This window comes from Carassius gibelio, chromosome A2 (assembly GCF_023724105.1).
Source record: "Carassius gibelio isolate Cgi1373 ecotype wild population from Czech Republic chromosome A2, carGib1.2-hapl.c, whole genome shotgun sequence".
NCBI lineage: Eukaryota > Metazoa > Chordata > Actinopteri > Cypriniformes > Cyprinidae > Carassius > Carassius gibelio.
Window position 1 is genome coordinate 22,216,752 of NC_068372.1, and position 23,233 is coordinate 22,239,984.

Here is a 23,233-nt window from a genome sequence, read left to right on the forward strand (position 1 = left end):
ATTAAATTCATGTTAATACTTCTGTGAATCATATTTGTTTAGACTTTAGTGTTTTATAATCTCTGTACAAGAAAGGATGTCCTTTCATTCTTTATCTTTTAAGATTTTTTTTTTTCAGAAGGTTTAATTAAGACATTTGTTTCTTTCTTTTTAAGGAACTGTGATGTATGATGCATTAGATGCAAATGATACATTTCCCCTTGAACCGTTGCCTTAAATGCACAAGTGTTCAGATAGCCCAGAGAAACGGGCAGAATCAAGACGACTTGAGAAGTTGCGGAGAAGAATTTTAGAGGCGTCAGCACTTCCTCTTTGTAGTCAGTTATGAAAACAGGAAGCTTAAATGTTAGGACAGCACAGTTCAGTTTTTTGGCTCTAGTGTTTCGTCAGTATCTAGACATCACATGGTGTTAAACTTCATTCAGAGGTGAAATCGGTAACCTTTTGGGACTCCAGATCATGGCTGACACTTTAGAGAATAACTCCGAGTGCCCTTCATCTGCCAAGAGTGATGCTTCAGCAGGTGGTCTGAGCATGCTGGAGAGCTCGATGCAGGAGAACCGACATGATGGTCAGGTTGTGTTTGAAGACTCCGTGTTTGCTGGTTATTTGCAGGATGGGCTGCAAAGTCTCCGGCTGGAAGACAGCTTGATTGACGTCACCCTCATCGTTCAGGGTCAGAGCTTCCAGTGCCATCGAGTGGTCCTCGCTGCAGCCAGTCATTATTTCAGGTTAGCCAGTAGCGCATCCAGATCATTTGATGTGATATACAGAGAAACGAGTTTGCTTGTTTCATGTAACATTAATTTTTTTTTTAAATATAAATTTTAAGAGAGCAGTGTTTCTTCTTTAAATGTATATTTTAAGTCTGCAAACATAGAATTTTCATAAATGTGTGTTTTACAGAGCAATGTTTTGTAATGATTTAAGAGAAAAACACGAAGAAAACATAAATATTAAAGGCATTGATGCTGACACCATGAGAATCCTGTTAGAATACACTTACACCAGCAAAGTCATCATAACCAAGGACAATGTTCAGAGAATGCTTGAGGCAGCCAGCCTATTTCAGGTTTGTACTATGACAGCTTTTTATCAAACTATTTTTATGGTGGATTAGCCTACATGTAACGGTTTCTGTCAAGCATGGCCATTTAAATGTCTACCAGTATGTTTTTGCAAGGTACAAATGACTTTTTACTTCCCCAGTGCCACATTTGTGGTATTTTATGTTTTTGTTTTTTTTACTTGGAGGTGAAGGCATCCAAACCACCTCAGAAGTACCAAACATAACATGGAAGTGAAACTGTATATTAGATTTTCCATTACGGTCAGTTTTAGTAGTCACATCTGTGTTTGGGTATAGCTGGGTGGAGATATTTGTTTGCTAAATATAGTTGATGTAGCTTACATATAAAATCATAAACTCTTAAGTAAAATAATGCATTTCTGCCAAGGCCAAATCTGATTTCAGGCTAGTTCAGACCATTAAGATTATGAGATTGGCACAATAAGTAATGTTTTATCTGTACAGCACCTTTCAAAACTGTTTTTACAAAGTGCTTTACATATACTGTTTAAGACCACTACTGCTTAAAAGTTTTTTATTAAAAGTTTTCAAGCGGCAGTATCTTATGCTCACCAAAGCTGATTTATTTCCTCAAAATACAGTAAAAAAAAAAGTTTCATTTATTCCTGAGATTGGAAGATGAATTTTAAGCAGTCATTGCTCCAGTGTCGCATAATCCTTCAGAAACTATTTTAATATGCTGATTTGGTGCTCAAAAACATTTCTTATTATTATCAATGTTAAAAACAGTTATGCTGCTTAATAATAACCAACTCCATTTTTCAGGATTGCGAAGTCTGAACTCACTTTTGATCACTTTTACGTCACTTTTGTTCAATTTAATGCATTCTTGCTGAATGAAAGTATTAATTTCTTTAAAAACAGAAATCTTACTGACTCAAAATGTGTGTAATGATAGTGTCCCTAAATGTCTAAATGTGAAACAATAATTTGATGCTCTGTAATGACCTCAAATCTCATTTTTGTTTGCAGTTTCCGCACATTGTGGACGCCTGTATCAGTTACTTAGCAGACGTCCTACATCCAGACAACTGTGTGGGAATCCTGCTCCTAGCTGATGTGCACTCGTTGGAGTCTTTGAAAGCCCAAGTCTACACCTACATTGTCCAAAACTTCTCTCAAGTTGCGGACCATGATGAGATCCTGGATCTTCCAGCAGATGTGTTGGTCAGTCTGCTGCAGCATGATGACTTGGGGGTGACCGCAGAGGAGCAGGTGTTTGATATGGTTACACGTTGGGTGAGGGCCCAACAGGATGAAAGAATAGCTCAGCTGCCGCTTGTCCTCGCACATGTAAGGCTGCCCTTGTTGGACCCATGGTACTTTGTAGAAAGGGTGGAAGGCGAGCCTCTGATCCGCCAGTGTGCCGAGGTTTTCCCACTGCTGCAGGAGGCCCGGCTTTATCACCTCTCAGGAAAAGAGGTCAGTTTTACAAATGTGACCTTTCTAAATGCTTGACGCCATGTAGAAGTGGTCACAAGATTCAAATACAGGAAGTGAAATCCAAACTTGGGAATTATGACTTTGAGTCATAAAGACATGGCAGGCTTTCATTTTAGAGGAAGGGTATTAAATCATAATGTCAATTACTTTGCCACTATAGTGAATTCTGTAAATTATACAGAAAAACCTTCTTACTTCAAATATTGCAAATATATGTAATAATTCTATTATTATAATTCTATTATATTATAATAATAACAGGGCACAAACTATGCAGTTAAATTTAAAGGTGATTGCGACTTTTCTAACAATCATGAGTTTATCTCACAATTCTGAGTTAATTTCTCTGAATTTCTCTCAAATCTGAATTGTGAGATGTTGGTGACCAGACAGTTGAAGGTAGCCACTGACTTCCATATAATGTTTTCTTAATTTTAAATTTTCAGTGGTTAGCACCAACTGTTTGGTTACAAACATTCTTCAAAATATTGTCTTCAACAGAACAAAGAAATTATACATGTTTGGAACAACGCTTGGAATTTTCATTTTTGGGTGAACTACCCCTTTAAATCCTCTTGGTTTCTAGGTGATATCGGAGCGGACCAAACCAAGGGTGCAGCAATTCCAGTCTGAGGTTTTTATGATTATTGGAGGATGCACAAATGATGAGAAATTTGTATCTGAGGTGACCTGTCTGGACCCACTACGCAGGAGCCGCTTAGAGGTGGCAAAACTACCGAACACAGAGATGGAATCTGAGAATGAAAATAAGAAGTGGGTGGAGTTTGCGTGTGTCACCTTCAGAAACGAAGTCTACATATCGGGTGAGCATCAGTACATCACACTGAGATACATCACACTGAGGAATGCACTTATTATAAATGAAAACAAGACAAAGGAAATTATTTTTGCTCTCTCAGAATAGGTATCAAAAACAAGTGACCATACATAATATACAGATTGAGCAAGTGTCTTCCTATAAATATTTGAGTGTCTATGTAATGACTGCTTTATCATGGTGTGCACATGTGTTTGTTGTACAAAAACGCATCTATTTTCTTAGGAAAGTGAGGTTATTTTGAGCAAATAAGCAGATCTTGCTGTTGTTTCTTCAATCTGTATTACAGAGTGTTGTGCAGTATGGAGTATGTGCATGGAATAGTTAATTGTCTGTTCATCTCAAAGCTTGACTGGCTAGATTGCTATCGGTTTTAAAATTGTGTTTTCAAGATCTGTATTTGAAAAAAAAAAATTACCTTGTCTGGAGAAAAAAAAATTTTTTTGGAAGAGATTCCAACAATAAAATTACAAAAAAAAAAGTATAAGATATAACTGTAAAGTGGCACTGCCTATGTAGTATGTTTATTTGTATGGACACTGATGTGTAAGATCAAAGAAGAAATTTGTAAAGCCGATTTACACTTAAACAGGTGGCAAGGAAACACTGCAGGAGGTGTGGAAGTATAATGCATCACTAAACAAATGGATCCAGATAGAGTATCTCAACACAGGCCGCTGGAGACACAAGATGGCCGTAGCTGGAGGAAAAGTCTATGTTTTGGGTGGTTTTGATGGAACCCAGAGATTGAGCAGTGTTGAAGCCTACGATCCATTTCACAACTGCTGGACAGAGGTGAGTCCTGTAAATATCTGGGATGGGTAATTATATAACTTTAGGTCCTTTGCAGTCTCAAAAGAGAGAGAAATAACTTTTAATTTTCAGTTAATGGTTGTCTGATTAAAAGAGTGTCTATTAGTTTTTATCACAACACATTTCCATATTGTTCATGGGATTTGGGGGGCAGTGTTGGGAAGGTTACTTTGGAAATGTAATCGGTTACAGATTGCAAGTTACCCCCATTTAAAATGTGATAAGTAGTAAATATTTTAATAACTGAATTACTTTGCTAAATTTCTAATGAATGGTTTCAGCTGTTAATCATTTGAAAACATTTAAAGCAGGCAGGGTTAACCTTACAGTAGTACACGACACTGATTACTGTCAGACTTTCAAAATCCTTCTCCACTTAAATTAAGATTATATTCAGTTAATTTAATAGCACAGCCACCACAAAATCAGACTTTCACGCCGCCTCTTTGAGATCATTCTGAGGTTAAATACAGACTTAAAATCATTAGAAATAGTTCAATAGTTATGATACCGTTTTTGAAATCAAACCTTTGCATAGCTACAACAGAAAACACTGGCAGAAATACCTTGGGGGGGGGGGGGGTGTGCAATTTGGAAAATAAATAAATTAAATGTCTGTGTGTTACATTTATTTTGCAATTAAATTATGTAATTCCGTTGCATTTAACTAGTTACTCCCCTACACTGTTTGGGAGTTAAAAATGTCTATAAAGTGCAGAAAATATTCCATGTATGAAAAATGCATGGAATTTAAATGTTATATCCATGTATTTCAACACATATTTTACACTGTAATTTATTCCTGTGATGGCAAAGCCATAACTCAATTCTTCAGCATCACGTGATCCTTCAGAAATCATTTTAATGTGCTGATTTGCTCAAGAAAAAATTATTGTTATTAAGAATGTTAACAACATGCTGCTTTTGCTGATTCATATTTTTTTGTAAATTCTAATACCATTCAAAATTTGGGGTAAGAAAGTAGAACAAAGAAAAAAAAGGAACTTTTATTCAGCAAAGACATTAAATAGGTCAAAGTTGGCATTATAATGTTACAAAATATTTAAACATGAATAATGATAAGAAGAACCATTATCAATTATTAGGCTCCAAATCAGCATGAATGATTTCTGAAGGATCATGTGACACTGAAGACGGAAGTAATGGCTGAATGAAGGATAGATTAATATCTAATACATCCGCACCTATCATAACATTTCAGTGCATTTATGATGGTTAATCTGATCATATATACAGGAAACGTAATATTTTTGTCCACCTTCCAGGCAGGACCGCTCATGATCAGCGTAAGCTCCTTCTCTGCTGCCAGCTATGACAAATACATCTTTGTGATAGGTGGAGGCCCCAATGGCAAGCTAGCCACAAACAACATGCAATGCTTTGATTCCCTATCAAATCAATGGAGCTTAAAATGCCCGATGCCAACCGAGGCCAAATGCACAAATGCGGTGACTTTTAAGGATGTCATTTTTGTTGTTGGTTTGTACCTTTTAATTTTTTTGCTTAAATAAAACTGTAAACAACTGACCAGAGATAACCGCCATGCTTTGATGATTAAATATGTCATTTCCTCTAAAATAAAGGTGGTGCGATGAAGGCCTTGTATTCCTACAGCCCTCTGGAAGACTCCTGGACGCTTATAATCCAGCTGGGTTGTGAGAGGGCCAGCTGTGGTATTGCTGCCTGCAATAACAAGCTCTTCATTACTGGTGGCCGTGATGACAAGAACGAGGTGATCGCTACCGTTCTTTGTTGGAACCCGGAGACAAAAAAGTTGACTGAGGAGTGTGTGCTTCCACGTGGAGTATCTCACCATGGTAGTGTGACTCTCAGGAAATCCTACACACATATACGCAGGATAACGCCTGGAACAGTCAACGGATGACAAATTCAGCAGCTTCAGAGACTACAGTTTTAACTACATGTTTTGTCCTTAGATTTGACTCTTTTCAGGCCCATATGATCAACATTAAGCAGTGGAATTCAGTGTTCTCTATTACATTAATACTAAAAGTGTTCTCTATTTTTGATATTTAACTATGCAGCTTGTATATACCAAAGTGTAACCATTGTGTTCATTTTGACAATGCAAAGAAATGTTTACACACATTACAGTAATTTTTAAACATTGAAACATTAATATTTATTTTGTGGCACTTCACAATAACATTTCAATTGTTAACATTGACAATCGGTATCATGAACCCAATTAAAAAAGACATTGTTATTTATTAATTTCTTATTGTGAGCAATTCATTTAATATCATGTTTAATTTATAAAAAATAATTATTGAGCTTGCAATAAAATGTAATTCACTATTCAGGTAAAACGACATTAATGCACGACAGATCTGGCCTATCATTTAGGCTACTTAAACCAGTTAAAGCTGCGGTAGGGAACTTTTGACGCTCTAGCGGTTAATAAACAGAACTGCTTGCGTCTTGCGGAAGAACATCGTAGCCGGAACTACTTCTCTCTGTTTATGTCTATGAAGAAACACAAAGGTACTGGGTTACTCCGCCGCGGTACCCCTGAAGCAATCTAAAATAGTCCAAATATAAACACTTGTTATAGGTGCACCATAGGGATTCAGGACAGGCTAAATAACACGGTTTGGAAAATGGATTCATGGTGTACTCGCTTATTATATACATTTTTCTACATTTTGAACACAAACAAAGTTACGGACCGCAGCTCTGATTGTTTCTTAACGGGAGCGATGTATTTCTGCAAATGGCAATAGGAGCACTGGGAGGAGCCAGAGGAGCTTTTTTTTTCACAGATTATCTGTCTCATATTCTACTGTCAGGACATGACAGATTTTACAAATATAAAAAATATATTTTTACAAAAGTTACCTACTGCAGCTTTAATGATATAAGATGGGTATGATTAGTAAAACTGCAAAACTTTACCTGAGTTAGCATTTATTCTGCATTGAAACCGTTACACTAACAGTGACATGAAAAGATCCAATGAGTGTTTTCTTTAGTTTAAAGTAACTCAATATACACACCATATAAAGTAAAACAAATGTTCTCAGAATTGGAATATAACATATTTATTTTGTGTAGACAGATGAATACAAAGTCATCATCATAAAAAATAAGCTTTATTTGTACAGGGCACAAACAGCTGTGCATTTGGAAAATATTTTACAGGCACAGGTCTCATCTGCTCTTTCCTGTGCAAATGGGATCCCTGATATAGGCAGATATTTAGCAGTCTGTTTGTTCACTTTCAAGTTTCACGTAAAACACAATTGTCAAATACATAAAAGGCACCACTACCTTGCCTAACTGAACTCTGTATGAGTTGGTCAGGTGCAAGAACAATAACATTGAGAGAAAATCCACTTCTTCACAAGGTTTACTCTGGAGGAAACATTGTATTGAAGCAAGCATTTTTCCAATCTACAATTTAGTCCTGTAGTCCAATGCCATCGTAGTTCTGTCAGTTTCATTCAGCAGTGCCATGTGTCTCATCTCCGGTGTCTGCGTCCAGAATGTGACCTGCTCTGGTGTTTGCTTCGTCCCTGATCATGTGATCTGTCACGATCACGTTCACGATGGTCCCAGTGGTGCCCGCGATCGTGCTTGTGTTTCACATAGTCACGGTCACGCCCTCGTTCGCGGGAATTGCTGCGAGATCGGCTCCGTGATCGCCTCCTTTTGTTGCTATTCCGACTAGAGTCACTCTGTCGGTCTCGTTCCGTCCTGAGCTGTGTAACTGGTGAAGCTCTGTGACCTTTGTGTTGGCGTGGTGATGGGCTGCGGCTGCTCTGAGAGCTGTACGTTCCCGAGTGGCTCCTCTGACTAAAAATAATAGAACATCATGTCAGCAGCAGAAAGAATAAATCTATTTTAAACATCAACCTGGTGTACAGGTATAAAATATCACTTGAATTAAAAGTGCACGGTGTAACTTACTGTCTGTGTGGAGAACGAGATGGCGAGCGAGATCGTGAGCGAGACCGGCTGTGGTTCTTGCCATTCTGAAACACTTTGCCTTCCTCCTTTTTCATGCTGCTATACAAGAAAGATAAAAATAAATGAACAAAATAGGGATGGGTAGCAGTGTTGATTATTTACCAAAGCAATGTTTAATAGTTTTGGTTAACTGAAATAAAATAAAAGCTAAATTAAAATTTGATCGAAAAACTAAAAACACTTTTAAAAGGCATAGAATTTTTCTTAAATATTAATAAATGTAATTTTTCATCCCAAAAGGGTAAAATAAAACAAATGATTAAATTTGGCATTTGCAACAAAAAAAAATTGCATTTTAAAACTTACCCATTTAAGGGGCTTTTTGGAAACAACTGTCTGTTCTCAGACTCCTTCACCAATTTAGAGTTTGGCGATTTCTCTTCCATCTTCACTTCTCGTGGAGAAGCTGGAAAAGGAAAACATTTTAGCTGCCTGTGATTTGATAAGTTAAAAAGTTTGTTTAGTAAGTAAAAGCAAACAGAATAAAAACGTACAGGGTTTCGATGCTGGGGAAAATCCACCAATGGCAGCAAGAGCTGGCGTGCCATTGGGATTCTGTCCTCTGGCTTTTAGTCTTGCCTCTTCCAGGGCCACCTTCCTCTTTTCCACCCGTTTTTCAAGCTGTTCACTGTTAGGCTGAGAGATGGATGGAGTATTAACCACAGCATGTATTAACAATTATTAAAAATAAAGATTATCAAACATGTGCCAAGTTAATAAAACTCAAGCTACCTTTTCTCTAGAATAAAGCTTCATCGTGCTGATACATATTTCTCTGATGTGCTCCTTAGTAGCACCGAAAACAAGATACCAGTGTGGCTTGGAAGGAAGAGGAATCTGAAGAAATACAAAAATACATGATGAAATAAAGAGAGAGACTGAAATAGATAAAGATAAGAGAGATAGATCCAAAAATGTACCTGTAGTACTCGAGCAGCGAGGTAAATACAGGCACACGCAATGGTCTCAGGTTCAAACCGCACAAACACGTTGGTCCGGAGGGCATCGTTCATATAATTCCTGCAAAACATAAAGAAACACCTATGCAACACCTGCCATGCTCTCTCTCTCTCATATGGCTTCTGGAGGCTCTTAAACTTCATGTCCTTTCCCTAACTTTTTGAAATGTAGCCATGATGGTGCCAACAGTATAATCTTAAGAAATTTGAACAAATAACTGAAGCACAAACAAAGCGCATGTGTTACGAAATCGAAATTTTCAAACCCCCTATCAAAAAGGTGTGAGGAGAGGCAAGAATCAGTTAATGGTGGATATCAGGGACAACTTACAGTAACAAAATTCACATGAACAAGATTCATATGAAAAAAAAAAAAAAACGACATACCATTTTCATTGCTTAAAAAAAATTAGAGAGCATAAAGCGCACAACTAAGTACTAGCACTCAAGCTCTGTGGGAGGGAGAAAAAGAAAAAAATCCTGGACCCCCCAGCAAAGCCAAGGCCTTCCATTCAGAGAACCTCCACTGAGAGCTCTCACTGGATTGGCTGGCAGTCTCGAAAAGCCAGCCAATGAGGTGGGAGGGGTTCCTGGGTCTTGTGCCTGAGGAGTTCGGGTGTTTTCTGTGACACTTACCACCATGGGCTACCCTTTAATCAAAGAGTAGAGAAAGGACAAAGTTAAACAGAGCTCTCCATAAGCCTTAACCTCAAAGATGTGCAAGAAATCACCGAACACGCAACCTACAGAATATCTCTGTATTTTTACTACAAAAAAACTGTGTGATGCCAGAATGATGTGAACCTATCTTACCTTTAGGTATACTGTACTATTATACAGATTATATATAATGCAGTGTTTCCACTAGGTCCTGTTGATACTCAAGTACCAAGCGCTTTCACACAAGTTCAAGGTCTTATCAGCCAATTTTACTAGTGGAAACACGGCATGAGTCCAACCATAAATCTGATGCAAAGTCTCCTCTATAAGGGGAAAAAATTCCAAGTGATCATTTAAAGGGCATTTTTGTGAGCTCCAAAAACATAGAAACACTTACCATGCTGTCTGAACAAGCATCTGATTCTTCTCACATTCAAGAACTTGAAGGTACATGACTATAATCTGAAAGAGTTGAAAATGAATTAAGGAAATTTACTGGATTTTCACACACAAAAATATAATCCGGATAGCAGCAGAATTGTATAAATCAAAACTTACCTTGTGTGGATGTTTGACATGTACACAGAACCCCAGTTCCTTAAGGACACGGCGCTCTGCTTTGATCAATTGGTTCTTGGTGTTGATGTAGTTTTGATCAAGGACAAGAGGGGTGCTCCTGGTTCAACACAAAACGGCTGTTATAATACGTTAAATATGATATATTATTAGAAAAACATAGCCTCTGCTTTATTTTATATTCTCTTAACAGATGATACTAACATGTTTATAATTACAAAGAAAAATTTTATAAAAACAACTCAATAATTAGACTAAGTCATCAGTAGATTTCATTAGATCCAAAGTTTTAGCTAAGCACAGCAAGTAACCAATGGAGTGGAAATTCTACAGGTTTCATCTACTAAATTTCTTGGGTTAATTACTAAATGTCTAACATTAATAATAAAAACAAATAATCAACTTACTTTTTGCCCTTTCCTTGTTTCAAATGATGGAAAACGTTGATCACATCCCTCACTCTTCTTGGCGATTCCTCGATCTTAGATGCCAAATTGACGCAGGCCATTGCAAAAATCTGTTACACAGTGACAACCACATTAGGTCATAATCTGGGTTTAAACAAAGGTTGATTTTTTTTTTTTTTGTATCTCTGATTTACCTCAAAGCTGTGCTTGATGAAAGACTTCGAGTAGAAGAATCGTTGAAAAAGGACTTGTCCAGTCGCCATCGCCACCTATTCAAAATACCAAACAATAAATGAAAACCAATGGTCATGTCAGTTGCTTTACATAAAAGCAACCCTACTTGTTAGACAACTAATAGTAGAGCGACAAATAATCTACTTTTAATTACATCCCAAAATAGATTTCACGGCAGGCACTCTCTGAAGAACCGCTGCCGCTGGAAAACAAAAGGCCGCCGGTTTCACTGTGCCGGTAACGGCTAGCTAGCTAGCCGTGCTAAGGATGTCGTCTTACACGTTAAAATCATTAGGAATTAAACTAAAGGACCAAATAAAACATTAACAAATTTAGATAGTAACCTGTGGCAGACGCAGAAGAATCCCGGCGGACTGGATGAGTTCACAGCCCAGAATCCGCAGGTTTGTCTCAGTCTCATTGTCGAGGCCATCCAGCATGGACGGGGTCGAAGAGAGACTCTCCTCAGGTATAATCGAGCTATCGATGGCCAGAAACACCTCCGAGTACACTTTATCACCGATCAGTATGCCTTGGCTGTTTGCTGGAGTGTTCACATGAGGAGATAAAACACCTAGAGACATCTTGATGGAGTATTTCGGTTTCACAAAACGTAGACCTTTCGTCTGCCAGGCGGAAATGGCGACGTTTCGTAATTGACGCAATACATCAACGGATGTGACGTCAATGGTTCTGTTGCAATGGTGAAATCCCGTAGAATACCGACCTTTCCCGTTACGGGAGGGTTCTTTTGTCTGAAGCAGAGGGAGAACATGTCGTTTTGTATATCCTTCTCTTTCTCTTTTTGATAATGATGACTCTACTGCTAATATAATACAGTGCTTAAAGCAGTTCTTTCCTGTCTAACTCAACTCTTCTTAACATTCCAAATCGTTTCAGTTAAAGTATATAATTTTGTTACCATAAAGGTACAAAAAATGCTCCAATAAATTGCATTATAAATTGTTTAATTTTGTTTGAAAAAAAAAAAAATTCATAAGAAAATATTCTCTAACTCGCAGCCTACTTTTTCACATTTCTTAGTTGAAATTTATGCATTTCTCAAATCCCTTAGGTTGATTAAAAACCAGAAAAGTAACAGTTTTTAAATCTTATGATGATTTGTTTTGTAAAGCCTCTAATACATAAGGTTTGCTCTGTTTGTCTTTATTGTGCTATTTTTATTTATCTATTTTTTTCTTTTATTGTGTTTGTTGAACTTTACATGAAGAGTTTATGTTATTTCATTCCTGTAGAAGTTCTGTCTGTCTTAGTCTGTTCATTGTTTGATGCATTATAATGTATATATATATATGCTGTGTGGGTGGTGCTGCACCAAATGTTCTCTCAACAATAGTAAATTTTATAATTATATATGTGTGTGTGTGTGTGTGTGTGCTTGTAATATATAAAAACTATATAAGTCTACACCATTTCCTCATTTAGATAGCTTAGTAAAGGTTTGTGTAATAATTAAAAGAAATGGAATAAAACAACAACTTATTGCCACTATAGAATAACAGATAGATAGATAGATAGATAGATAGATAGATAGATAGATAGATAGATAGATAGATAGATAGATAGATAGACAGATAGATTGATTGATTTCTTGCTGTGCACCAGGTCCCCTCAGGGATGTGCTATAATCCATGACTGTGTTGCCAAGTACCAAATTAATCACATCATCATATCCGGGACCTACACCACAGTGAGGGGGCTCATCACTGAAACTGATGAGACAGCTAACAGAGGGGATGTGATATGCCTAGACACCTGGTCAACAAGACATATAAAGATTGTTGACTTCAGGAAATCTTGTGGTTCCTTCTTCATATCAACGACACTGGAATTAATTTCATACCAGCAGAAAAAAAAAAAAGATTTCTGGACTTATATAATACATTTTATTTTCAACAGTGCAATAAAGTACAATACTTCCCTTTATATGCTTTTGCACATATTCATTTTCCCGCGTAATTAATTTTTCTGTATACCTCACAATCCAAAACCCATTCTCAACCTCTCACCTCTTTGCTGTTCAGATAGTGCCAGACCTGAGGTTATTATTCTGTTAAGATTTTTTTACAAATTATATAGAAACAGAATAATTTGGTACTATAGGTGAACATAAAACTGTGATTAACTTTTTTCCACTTTAATGTCTTCATTAGCACTGTTCAGGTTATTGGCCTACTATTTGGCTAGATTTGCTGAGAGGGTTAAGGATAGCCTTGGTCTTTGCTGTGCACCAGGCAGGAAGTAGGAGAGATGCCAACTGTCACTGATACTCATTTTGACCTCATTTCATTTACCCACTTGCCCCTCTCATCTCTCAACCAATATCCTCATGAGATGTGTCCAAAAGAAATAAAGTACATTAAGTTGTGCCAAATTTGCCCCCCAACCCCTGAAAAGCACTTCCGATTTTAATAAACAAATGCTTTGTAAAAGATGTATTAAATCCAACATGATCTCTTATTACTGCACTTTTCATAAATCTACTAAATATTTAAGAGAAATTTACAGGGGGCAAAATCATTTATATATATATATAGAGAGAGAGAGAGAGAGAGAGAGAGAGATTTGTCTCAGTCCAAGTGAAAACATTTTGATGATAATTCTTTTTTTATGTGTTTTCATAAAAAAAAAAAAAAAATTGCCTGCGGTTGTTTTTGTGAAATGCATGTTCCAAGTTACTGAGAAAAATAGTAAACAAGACCTACCCTAGACAAAATATCCTGCTGCAGTTGAAGTTTTGTTATATTCTGTGTAAGATACTTAAAAGCCTGTTCTTTATGCATTATTATGCATTAAAATGTTATTAAATGCTTTGGACAAATCCGACATTGCAAATAAAGAAAAAGGAAGTACAACATTTTCCAGCATTACATGATAGTTATATGAATTAATATTATACAGATTATTTTGAAATGTTTCACTTTTTGGGAGACATTCTCATGAGGTCTGCAACAGTGAAGCTTCTGTGCATGCCAGCATGTCAACAAGGCATGCAAATAACACCTTGCACACAAGCCACTTTTTCAGCTGTATACTCAAGAGAGAGAGCCCCATCCCCTTTGCTTCTGAATGCAGTTTGTTACACAATATGTTTGTGACTTCAATATATGTCTCACTTCAAAATACAGAAAATGAGCTCAGTTGGACAGCCATTTAAATTACATCGCATGTCAGTCATGCAAGTACAAAATGTCATACTCTTTCATACTGGCAGCTGAGCAGCACTGCATAAACCGAATGTCCCAGAGGAAGAACATCTTGCAGCTTTTTCTAGCATAAATCACTCACCGAGACATTTTAATCAGGTAATTATTCATACTTTCTGTCAGTGACAGGGGGATTCGTAATGTACTCCAGATCTGCTGGCTCCTTGAATGGCACTACTGGGATCTGGTTAGAGAGCTGTTATGTTTCACCTCACAGGTTCAGAAACGCACACACTGCATCTTTGCTAGGGGTGAAAATGTGATATTTAAAACCATAAATGATGTCTGCGTAGGCACAGAATTTTCTACGAGTGCTTCATTTCACAGTGCAGAAGCTTCATAGACCCGGGAGGAACCATCATTACGAACAAGATATTCTTGAGTGAATCAAATATCTAAAAACCTAAAGTCAAGGGAATGTCATCAGAAGTACAGCACAGTTAAAACTGAACAATACAGCATTTTATGAGGCAGGTTTGAAGTAGCCCCCTTAGACTGGAAAAAAAAAGTTCTCGCCCATAGCAAGCTTGGCACATACAGCCGTGTGACGTAAATCAGCATGTTTCTGTGTCTGATTTCATGGAGAACATGTTCCTTTCACCTAAGGAATGTTTTTGTTCCTGTCTGCCATTACCAAAAGCAAATTTGATTGGCTGCTTGTAAGCCAGTGAGACTAATTGTGATTCTTTTCGAAAGCAAAGTCAGCTATATTTTCTTAACCCTTTAACTGCCGCTCGACCAAATGGTTGAGCACATTTTGAGTCACTATATTTTATTGAGAGGAGTACCTAACTTAATTCAAGCTGATTGAGCCATCTCTACCATCTGGTAGAGGTATGTTAAGCCAAAAAAAATCAACAGCATTTGTCACAACACTTCTTCTTTGATGGATGTCAGAGAGAAAGAAATCACTCCTGCCATGTAAACTGTTTTTGGTGAAATTTTGCAAGGTAAGCATATTTTTTTGACATATTACACTGTAAGAGCCCTAACTTTACAAAATTATTTTACTTGGTGCCATGAAAAAACTTTAGTATGTTTTCAATAATTTTTCAAAAACGTGCTCAACCAAATGGTTGATTTGTCACTTTATGGTAAACGTAGAAAAGCTAAGCTAATGTTTTAAAAATTATGGGACGTGTTGGAAAAAAAATACATTGAGTGTGGTAACTAATGACATAAGGAGATAAGAAATGCAAACAAAAAATGCTTTTTTCTTGGTGGGGCAGTTAAAGGGTTAACATACTAATGATTTCCCAAAGCCTGTGGATGTGACATACAGCAGAGACCTGGCAACCGATGGTGAATATTAAACCTGCTGTTGTATGAAACATTCTCAACCTCTCACTTCTCTGCTGTTCAGACAGTGACAGGCTTGAGGTCATTTTTTCATTCCTGAATGTGTGTCAGAGGAAGGAAGCAAAGTTGAGTTTTTTTTTTTTTTCAAGTGTAAAACCCCTCTGGTAAATGGTATACACTACAGGTTCCTTGTTGTACGATTATTGACCTGGCCTGCAAACCAGCTGCATTGCTTTATTGAGATATTAACATCGTCACAGGACACCTCCAGAAAGTTCAGTTACTGTAGGTTATACCTCACAGTCCAAAACCCATTTATAGAAACTGCCCACATCTGGTGTTGCCTGGTTCACGCTGGGTCTAATTCCCACCTCACCCCCAGAAGGCCTAAAAGTGTAAATATTTCCATCTCCACATGTTCTCAATTTTGTTCTGACTGAGAGTGCCCTGTTCTGTGAACTGAATGCTGAACTTAATCACATGCGATTACTTTTTCTGTTTCTATGTGACACATTATACTATGTAAACCCCCCACAAACAAATAGTTAAAAGGAGAATGGAATGAAACTCGCTGACAGCAATGATAAATCACTGGAGCAGTGATTTCATAAATGTTCAGATTAGTGATTGCTTCTCAGAATTTCTGTATTTTGGCATTTTTTTGTTATCTGACTGACTTGGTGTAGATAGATCTACCCTTTATAATGAGCAGTGTGTGTGTGTGTGTGTGTGTGTGTGTGTCTAAGTCTAAATATATATATATACATATATGGAAAAGCATTGCTGTCAGATATTTCTCAACAGAGCTAAAATAATTAAAAATGGTATAATTATACAATGCTTAAATAGTATATCATTTTGGAAAGAAAAACAAATAAAGCTGTCTTTGTTTTTAATGACTTCTGAATTTTAAATGCAAGTTTAAAAGGAATAGTTCACCCAAAAATGAAAAAACGCTGAAAATGTACTCACCCTTAGGCCATCCAAGATGTTGATTGGTACGTTTCTGCATCAGAACAGATTTGGAGAAATGTTGTATTATAGCAGTTGCTCAATGGATCCACTGCAGTGAATGGGTGCCGTCAGAATGAGAGTCCAAACAGCTGATAAAAGCATCACAATAATCCACACGACTCCAGTCCATCAATTAAAGTAAGCAAATGTTATATTGGTTTCTCCAGTGAAAAAGCATTCTTGTCTGAATCAGAGGAGAAATATGCACAGATCAAGCATCGTTTAACATTTGTGTGTGCCAAAGGTGTGAGGGAAAAAAGTGTTCTCTACAACCAAACGATGAAGATTAAATGATGCAGAATATTTTAATATTCTTAACAATATATATTAATGATGCCAAAATAATTAATTGCTATTCAAAATAAACCATGATAAAAAAAAAAAACTTTTATAAAGGTAAATATACATAAATAGTGCTGATATATGTTCAAAGACACTATAATAAATCAGCAAAAATTATATATATATCATAATCTCAAACAGCTTTCAGATACCATCAGGACTAATAATTTAATTTAATTTAACTATAATTTAATGTATAAAGTAGTATATTTTGCAAGTTGGGTGCCCATGAAATTAACAACATATTTATGTTTATTTTGTTTATGTTATTTAATTTTTGAATATGTATAAAATATGAAACAATAACTTTCATTTTTGGAGAAAAACATAAAAACACAAAAGTAGACAAACGCTGAATCAGTCTACAGCTAAATGCTATTAGATGCTATTTTTGTCTGTCTCATAACAACCTACAGTATATTGCCAACTAAAGGCACACCCAAGACAAGGAGTATTTAACAGATGTTTGTCCTCACCTCAATAAATTATTTGGTTGCGCTTCTAAAAATTTCTCACTGATCATAAGCAGTAGGTGGAGCATTCATTTAAACTGATTTATGCTGACATAAAAAATAAAAAAAATCTGCTGGAAACAGATCTTCAGGTGTTCCAGCCACCGCTTTCAGCGTGTTCTTTCAAAATGTAGTGAAGTCACATATGCTTCCTTCAACAACATGAAAGCTGGAAACCAGATTCTTGATATCACGTCATTGTTTTGTATTGTATTTATTAACTTGTTTGTGTTGTTAAGAGTTTGACCTAAGGGTGTACATAGACATGACATGCTGAGTCACTCATCGTTTATCTTGATTTATTAATATAAGTTATTGACACAATTAATTCAATATCATGTTGCATCATCTCTACAATATGGCGAATGAGTTAAACTTCAATCAGAGTTGATGCTCCAATGCACCCACAATTAATATTTATAACTGACAAAAAATGAACAATGAACAGTCTGTCACGATTTACTCATCCTTATGTCATAACAAACCTATAAGACTTTCTTTCTTCTGTGGAGCTCAAAAATGTTTTTTGGATGACGTGAGGCTTTGAATGACATAACAGTGAGTAAACGATGACAAAATGTTTATTTTTGAGTGATCCATCCCTTTAAGAATCAGACATAAAAAAGGTACTGCCATATTCAAATGCTGAACAGCGAAAAGAAAGATATGAAGAGGGTAACTCCTGGACAACATGCAAAGGAAAGCTCCCTCTGGAGTTATTATAGCTACTCCCATAAGATCAAGATTTTTATTTATTTATTTATTTAGCCCAGATCTCTCTTTCTATCCTTTCACCTTGACCTGAGGCAAAATTCTCAATGGGGAGACCCAACTCCTTTCCTACTTTTTCTTTCCACACCCCCATGACAACTTCTTGCCCAACCAGCAGTAGAGGCTGTGACATTTGAGTACATCACAGATGCTGCCCACCTCCAACAAAGCATTACTCACACTGTGACAGCCCTGCTCTGAGTGCTGTGTTTAAAAAGAGCTCACTTAGCCTCATGTACGCTCAGGAACAACCACAAGGCATCTTAGTGGCTGTAGAACATCTGATTTACTTCAAAATAATCTGATTACATGCAGGGGCAGACTAACATACACACCAGCATTATCAACAGAATGTATGTGCCCGGGGCTGTGCTGGCCCTCTGCCTGCCCTGCTTTCTCAGTGGGAATGTGTTTGGTTATGAATACGGAGAGGATTACTCTGATTCCTACTATAATGAAATCTCCAACGGTGAACTGCAAAGTATGTATTTTTCAATTCCAGATATCTCTTCTTTTTTTTATTTATACAAGTTGCTGTACTGAAATTTTGCTTCTTATTTGACTTTTAAAAAAGTAATCTCGACTGCATGACAAATTATTTGAAAAACAGAAATATTGAATAAATGGGTTGTTTATTTATTTATACAAATTTCAGGTTAAAATGTATACATTTTAAAACTTGTATATACATGTATATAGATTTTTCTCTGTTTTTCAGTACATTTTTGTCTTCACCAGTCAGTTTTATATTGTCTTGGAAGTGTGACAAATTAATATCAAAAATACAAATATTTCATGTTCTTCAATTAAAATACATTTATGCTTTTCACAAAATTTTAATGTTCTCAATGTGACAAATTAATTTTTATAGAAGAAATATAACATAAAATCTCTTGTCATAAAAGCTGCATGCATATAATTATAAACAATATGTTAAATATGGCTGTTAAAAGTTTTAAGCATGTCACACCACAAAATATGCCAACTTTCTAAAAAAATCTTTCATTTCAACTATTCAAATCTATTTAAATATCTGAATTTGTAATGCACAGTGCTATGAAAGCATAATGTCATGAGCCATGACCTATAGCTTTCAAAAATACAAAAGTGTTTCTTGATATTTGACATTTACATACCTTTCCGCTGACACTCTCCTGCAAACCCAAGCCTGGAGCTTGAACATATTAACCAGAGGATGCTTAAGAGCATCATAAAAGTTATTTATTTTCAAAGAACTTGCATCTAAAGTGGTTTAGCAAAGTGGCAGTTAGTGATCCTTGTGGCCACTACAAAACCTTTAGCAGAAGCCCTGGGAAGCCCTGAGAGAACAAAGGATGACAACAAATAACACACAATAAGATTATTCATTACAAGTACATTATTATATGACATTTTACCTTTAAAAATTGGTTATGTTGCACCAACACAGAGCAGTAAAACCCACACTCTTTGTTCACAGCAGGAGCTAAACAAATTCAATGTCCGCCTCAAGACCTCTCACGCTGGGACAAACTTTTCATCATGCTGGAGGACTATCAAATGAAGCAAGACATGTTCTTGCAGCAGAATGAAGACATGGTTAAGGCGGAGATGAACTCCATACGGAGGGAGCTCCATAAGCTTAACAACAACAACAACAACGTGTGTGTCCAGGCCTCAGAAAACACCTGTAAGTGTGTAAGTGAACAGATGAATCGCAATCTGAATCAAGCCATGGACCAGCTCAGAGAGGCTGCAGATATGTATCAAGCCCAAAACAATGAGACGCTGCAGCAGCTCATTCAGTACAGCAGGAACCAGGCCACCCGTCTCACCAAACTGGAGAGCAGCTCACTGCTGGGAGCAGGTCTGGGGCAAGTGGCCATGAAGTCATACTCCACTTATCCAAAGGAAGAAGAAGCAAGCAATGCAGATGGCGGTAAGCTGGAGAAAGCGCTAATGGCCACCGTTGCAGATCTCCAAAGGATACAAGCCCAGCTAGCCCTTTTCCAACGAGCAACGGCACACCGATTCCTGCCCTCAGGTAGATGCTTTAACTGTCAGAAACCCCTAATCCATGATGATTTCACTGTTTTAAAATTAAATTAAATTAAATTAAATTAAATTAAATTAAATTAAATTAAATTAAATTATAAAGGGCATTTTAGTTTAGTGCATGAGGAACAGACAAGGCAGACAAAAATCTATGAGAAGAAAAATTATCTATTTATCTTATCCTCAATCTTATATATTCTGTTGATTTAACTGATCAAAAATACAGTAAAAACAGTAGTATCGAGAAATATTTTTTTATGTATTTTGAATGAATCAATAGAAGCAACTAAAAGTGACAGTAAAGACATAATTTTATAAAATAATTATATTTGTAAATAAACACTGATCTTCTGAACTTTCTATTCATCACAGAATCCTGAAAAAAGTATCATGGCTTCCACAAAATTATTAAGTAGCAAAAACATTTTCAACAATGACAATATTAAGAACATGTATTAATGACTGAGCACCAAAAAAACTGAGCACCTGAAATAATTTTTGCTGAACATTCATCTCTGGTATCACATGAATAAATTATTATTATTTTTTAGCAGAAAACTATTATTTTTAATTGACCAAATAAATGTAGCATATCAGACTTATTAAATTCCTTTTAAAAAAAAAAAATCTCAGTGATTCCAAACTGAACAATGTTTGTAAAAAATAAAATATCTGTGACCCTGAGAAATAATTATAAATAAATACTTTGCAAATACTTTGAAAACACTGTACTTTGTCAGTACTTGCATGATGATTCAGACTAATAATGAATCTTTAATTTCTTGCTTGCTCTCCCTCTTTTTTTTAAGGCTGTGAAATGGCTTTATTATTCCCAATGCGCTCCAAGCATATCTTCGCCGAGGTAACACCCTCCATGTCCATGTCCCTTCAATCATTCACCATCTGTCTGTGGGCCAAAGTGACTCAGTCACTGAATAAAACAGTGCTTTTCTCTTACGGAACCAAGAAAAACCCTCAAGAGCTCCAGCTTGTTTTGGCAAGACACTCGGTGCTCCTCACAGTGGGTGGTGAGACCCATCTAGTGGAAGCTCAGAGCGTAGTAACAGACGGTCAGTGGGGACACTTCTGTGGAGCTTGGAGCTCAGAGCAGGGGTTGGCCACTTTGTGGGTGAATGGAGAGAACGTTGCCAAAGTGCCTGGGGTAGCCGAAGGGCACGTACTGCCCAGTAATGGGTTCATTATTCTCGGGCAAGAACGCAGCCGGTCGGGTATCTACAGAGATCTGGACTCATCGGTTGCCTTCACTGGAAAAATGACAGGGGTGAATATGTGGGACCACATGTTGGAAGCAGGGAGGATTAAAGAGTATGCCAATCAAGACGGATACTGTGATAGCCGTGGGAATGTGATTGGATGGGGTGTATCAGAGATCATTCCACATGGTGGCGCTCAATATATCAACTGAGACTGCATGCATCACAATACAATCTTGCACATTAAGTAATATTACATTGTATATCATCAATGATTTTGTATTTACCTTCTTTTTCATTTTAAATAAAAAGCACAGCTTAAAAGGATTTGTTCTCCCAAAACTGAAAATTTGCTGTGTGTTTATTCACCGTGAGGCCATCCAAGATATAGATGATTGTCTTTCTTCAGTAAAAGAATAAAGAAGATTTTTAGCTCAACTCATGATCCCTGGTGATGCAAAAAATGCAAGTCAAGGGTACAGTCACTTTGAGAGAAAAACTAAAGCAGATATATATAAAAAAAAACTAAATGAATCGCTGTGGCTCCTGAAGATATAGTGAGGTCTAATGTAGTAAAACAACTGGTCTGTGTGAAACTGAATGTTCCAAATGTTCTGAAACTGAATATTATTTACAACATCATTACCTATAATCCATGCAGTTTCGGGTTCTTAAACAGAGCCATCATTTCACTTCATAAGACCTCAATATATCATCAGGAGACACAATTTGAAGAATTCATTTTGTATTTCTGTAACTGCTTTTTTACTCTTAAAGTGACGGTATTCATTGGCCTATATTTTATGAATCACCAAGGACCAGCTAAAATCTGCATTTCTGTTCTACTGGAGAAAGAAAGTCAAATAAATCTTGAATGACCTAAGGGTGTTTCATTTTTGGGTGAACTACTCCTTTAAAGGGATAATCTACACAGAAATGAAATTTCTGTCATCATTTACTCACCCTTGTGTCATGTATGATTTTTTTCCCCCGTGGAACACAAAAGAAGAAATTTTGATATGTTTCTCAATGAGTTTGTCCATATAATGAAATCCAACGGGGTGCAATGGAATTTTATTGTATGGACAAAACAGCTGAAACATTTTTCAAAATATCTTTTGTGTTCCATAGAAGAATAAAAATCAAGCATGTTTGGAAAGACACAAGCGTGAGTAAATGATGACACATATTATTTATTATTTTTTCAATTTTAGAAGAGAATTGCATTACCATGTAAATAAATTAGTTAAATGAGTAAAAAGCTAATAAATTCTAGCGGTGTGGCTCAGTGAGCATAATTAATGGACTACAAATAGAACTTTGTTGTCCAAATGTACATTTTAATGACTTAAGGTGGGGCAAGTCTGGATTTATTTACATCACCATGCTGGATATGACTGTTTACATTGCTTACTAATAATTCAAATCAGATTTTCCCTCTTCTATAGTTTAGTAATTTACAATGTCTGGCGTATTGCTGAATAGGTGTTGCTCCAGTATAACTATTGCCAGTTGGTCCAGTCTGACCACAAATAATATAAAATGACCAAAACAAGGCGTGTGCTTTAACCATAATGGCAGTAACTCTGAAATGACACACACATGTGTACATGTAATGATTATTACAATGAGCAGTACTTTCCAGTGGTGTGGGAGGCATATGGTCAAAATAGCCCTTCTCATTTTAAATGACTTAACTTCGTCATGTCAACCTAAATATAGACTATATTTAACCAAAGTTAACTATAATCGACTATATTATTTATCCTGAAGGCCTAACACATCAGTA

General features: G+C 36.5%; 3 protein-coding genes across 6 annotated transcripts; 2 read left to right on the forward strand and 1 right to left on the reverse strand.

Annotated features, from left to right (window-relative positions):
• Positions 1–27: 27 nt before the first annotated feature.
• LOC128031200 (kelch-like protein 6) lies at positions 28–6,436 on the forward strand. Its single transcript, XM_052619470.1, has 7 exons — positions 28–731; positions 907–1,072; positions 2,063–2,512; positions 3,120–3,357; positions 3,964–4,166; positions 5,471–5,684; positions 5,789–6,436. The coding sequence occupies exons 1-7, from the start codon at positions 460–462 to the stop codon at positions 6,088–6,090; spliced, it is 1,845 nt and encodes a 614-aa protein (XP_052475430.1). The 5' UTR covers positions 28–459; the 3' UTR covers positions 6,091–6,436.
• Positions 6,437–7,299: 863 nt separating this feature from the next.
• LOC128031214 (cyclin-L1-like) lies at positions 7,300–11,766 on the reverse strand. 4 transcript variants are annotated; one of them, XM_052619503.1, is made up of 11 exons: positions 11,376–11,755; positions 10,992–11,066; positions 10,798–10,907; positions 10,373–10,490; positions 10,212–10,276; positions 9,116–9,215; positions 8,928–9,032; positions 8,690–8,831; positions 8,502–8,601; positions 8,136–8,231; positions 7,300–8,021 (listed from the first exon to the last, which is right to left on the reverse strand). In XM_052619503.1, the coding sequence occupies exons 1-11, from the start codon at positions 11,613–11,615 to the stop codon at positions 7,688–7,690; spliced, it is 1,485 nt and encodes a 494-aa protein (XP_052475463.1). In that variant the 5' UTR covers positions 11,616–11,755; the 3' UTR covers positions 7,300–7,687. The 4 variants fall into 4 exon arrangements, with proteins under 4 accessions (XP_052475463.1, XP_052475456.1, XP_052475475.1 ...); XM_052619496.1 differs by having other exon boundaries at positions 8,136–8,234; positions 11,376–11,753; XM_052619515.1 differs by lacking the exons at positions 7,300–8,021; positions 8,136–8,231; positions 8,502–8,601; positions 8,690–8,831; positions 8,928–9,032 and adding an exon at positions 9,791–9,804 and having other exon boundaries at positions 9,155–9,215; positions 11,376–11,762.
• Positions 11,767–18,296: 6,530 nt separating this feature from the next.
• LOC128031398 (pentraxin-related protein PTX3-like) lies at positions 18,297–23,182 on the forward strand. Its single transcript, XM_052619646.1, has 3 exons — positions 18,297–18,677; positions 19,656–20,219; positions 21,040–23,182. Exons 1-3 carry the CDS (start codon positions 18,506–18,508, stop codon positions 21,654–21,656), a joined length of 1,353 nt encoding a protein of 450 aa, XP_052475606.1. The 5' UTR covers positions 18,297–18,505; the 3' UTR covers positions 21,657–23,182.
• Positions 23,183–23,233: the final 51 nt, after the last annotated feature.

Excerpts from the sequence above, each read along its gene's own strand:
- LOC128031200 (XM_052619470.1), top strand. The coding sequence starts at position 460 with ATGGCTGACACTTTAGAGAATAACTCCGAGTGCCCTTCATCTGCCAAG. Across the intron at positions 1,073-2,062 it reads AGGCAGCCAGCCTATTTCAG|TTTCCGCACATTGTGGACGC; the intron begins GTTTGTACTATG and ends TTTTGTTTGCAG. Across the intron at positions 2,513-3,119 it reads ATCACCTCTCAGGAAAAGAG|GTGATATCGGAGCGGACCAA; the intron begins GTCAGTTTTACA and ends CTTGGTTTCTAG.
- LOC128031214 (XM_052619496.1), bottom strand. The coding sequence starts at position 11,615 with ATGTCTCTAGGTGTTTTATCTCCTCATGTGAACACTCCAGCAAACAGC. Across the intron at positions 10,277-10,372 it reads ATGTCAAACATCCACACAAG|ATTATAGTCATGTACCTTCA; the intron begins GTAAGTTTTGAT and ends CAACTCTTTCAG. Across the intron at positions 9,033-9,115 it reads TCGCTGCTCGAGTACTACAG|ATTCCTCTTCCTTCCAAGCC; the intron begins GTACATTTTTGG and ends GTATTTCTTCAG.
- LOC128031398 (XM_052619646.1), top strand. The coding sequence starts at position 18,506 with ATGCAGGGGCAGACTAACATACACACCAGCATTATCAACAGAATGTAT. Across the intron at positions 18,678-19,655 it reads CTCCAACGGTGAACTGCAAA|CAGGAGCTAAACAAATTCAA; the intron begins GTATGTATTTTT and ends CTTTGTTCACAG. Across the intron at positions 20,220-21,039 it reads ACACCGATTCCTGCCCTCAG|GCTGTGAAATGGCTTTATTA; the intron begins GTAGATGCTTTA and ends CTTTTTTTTAAG.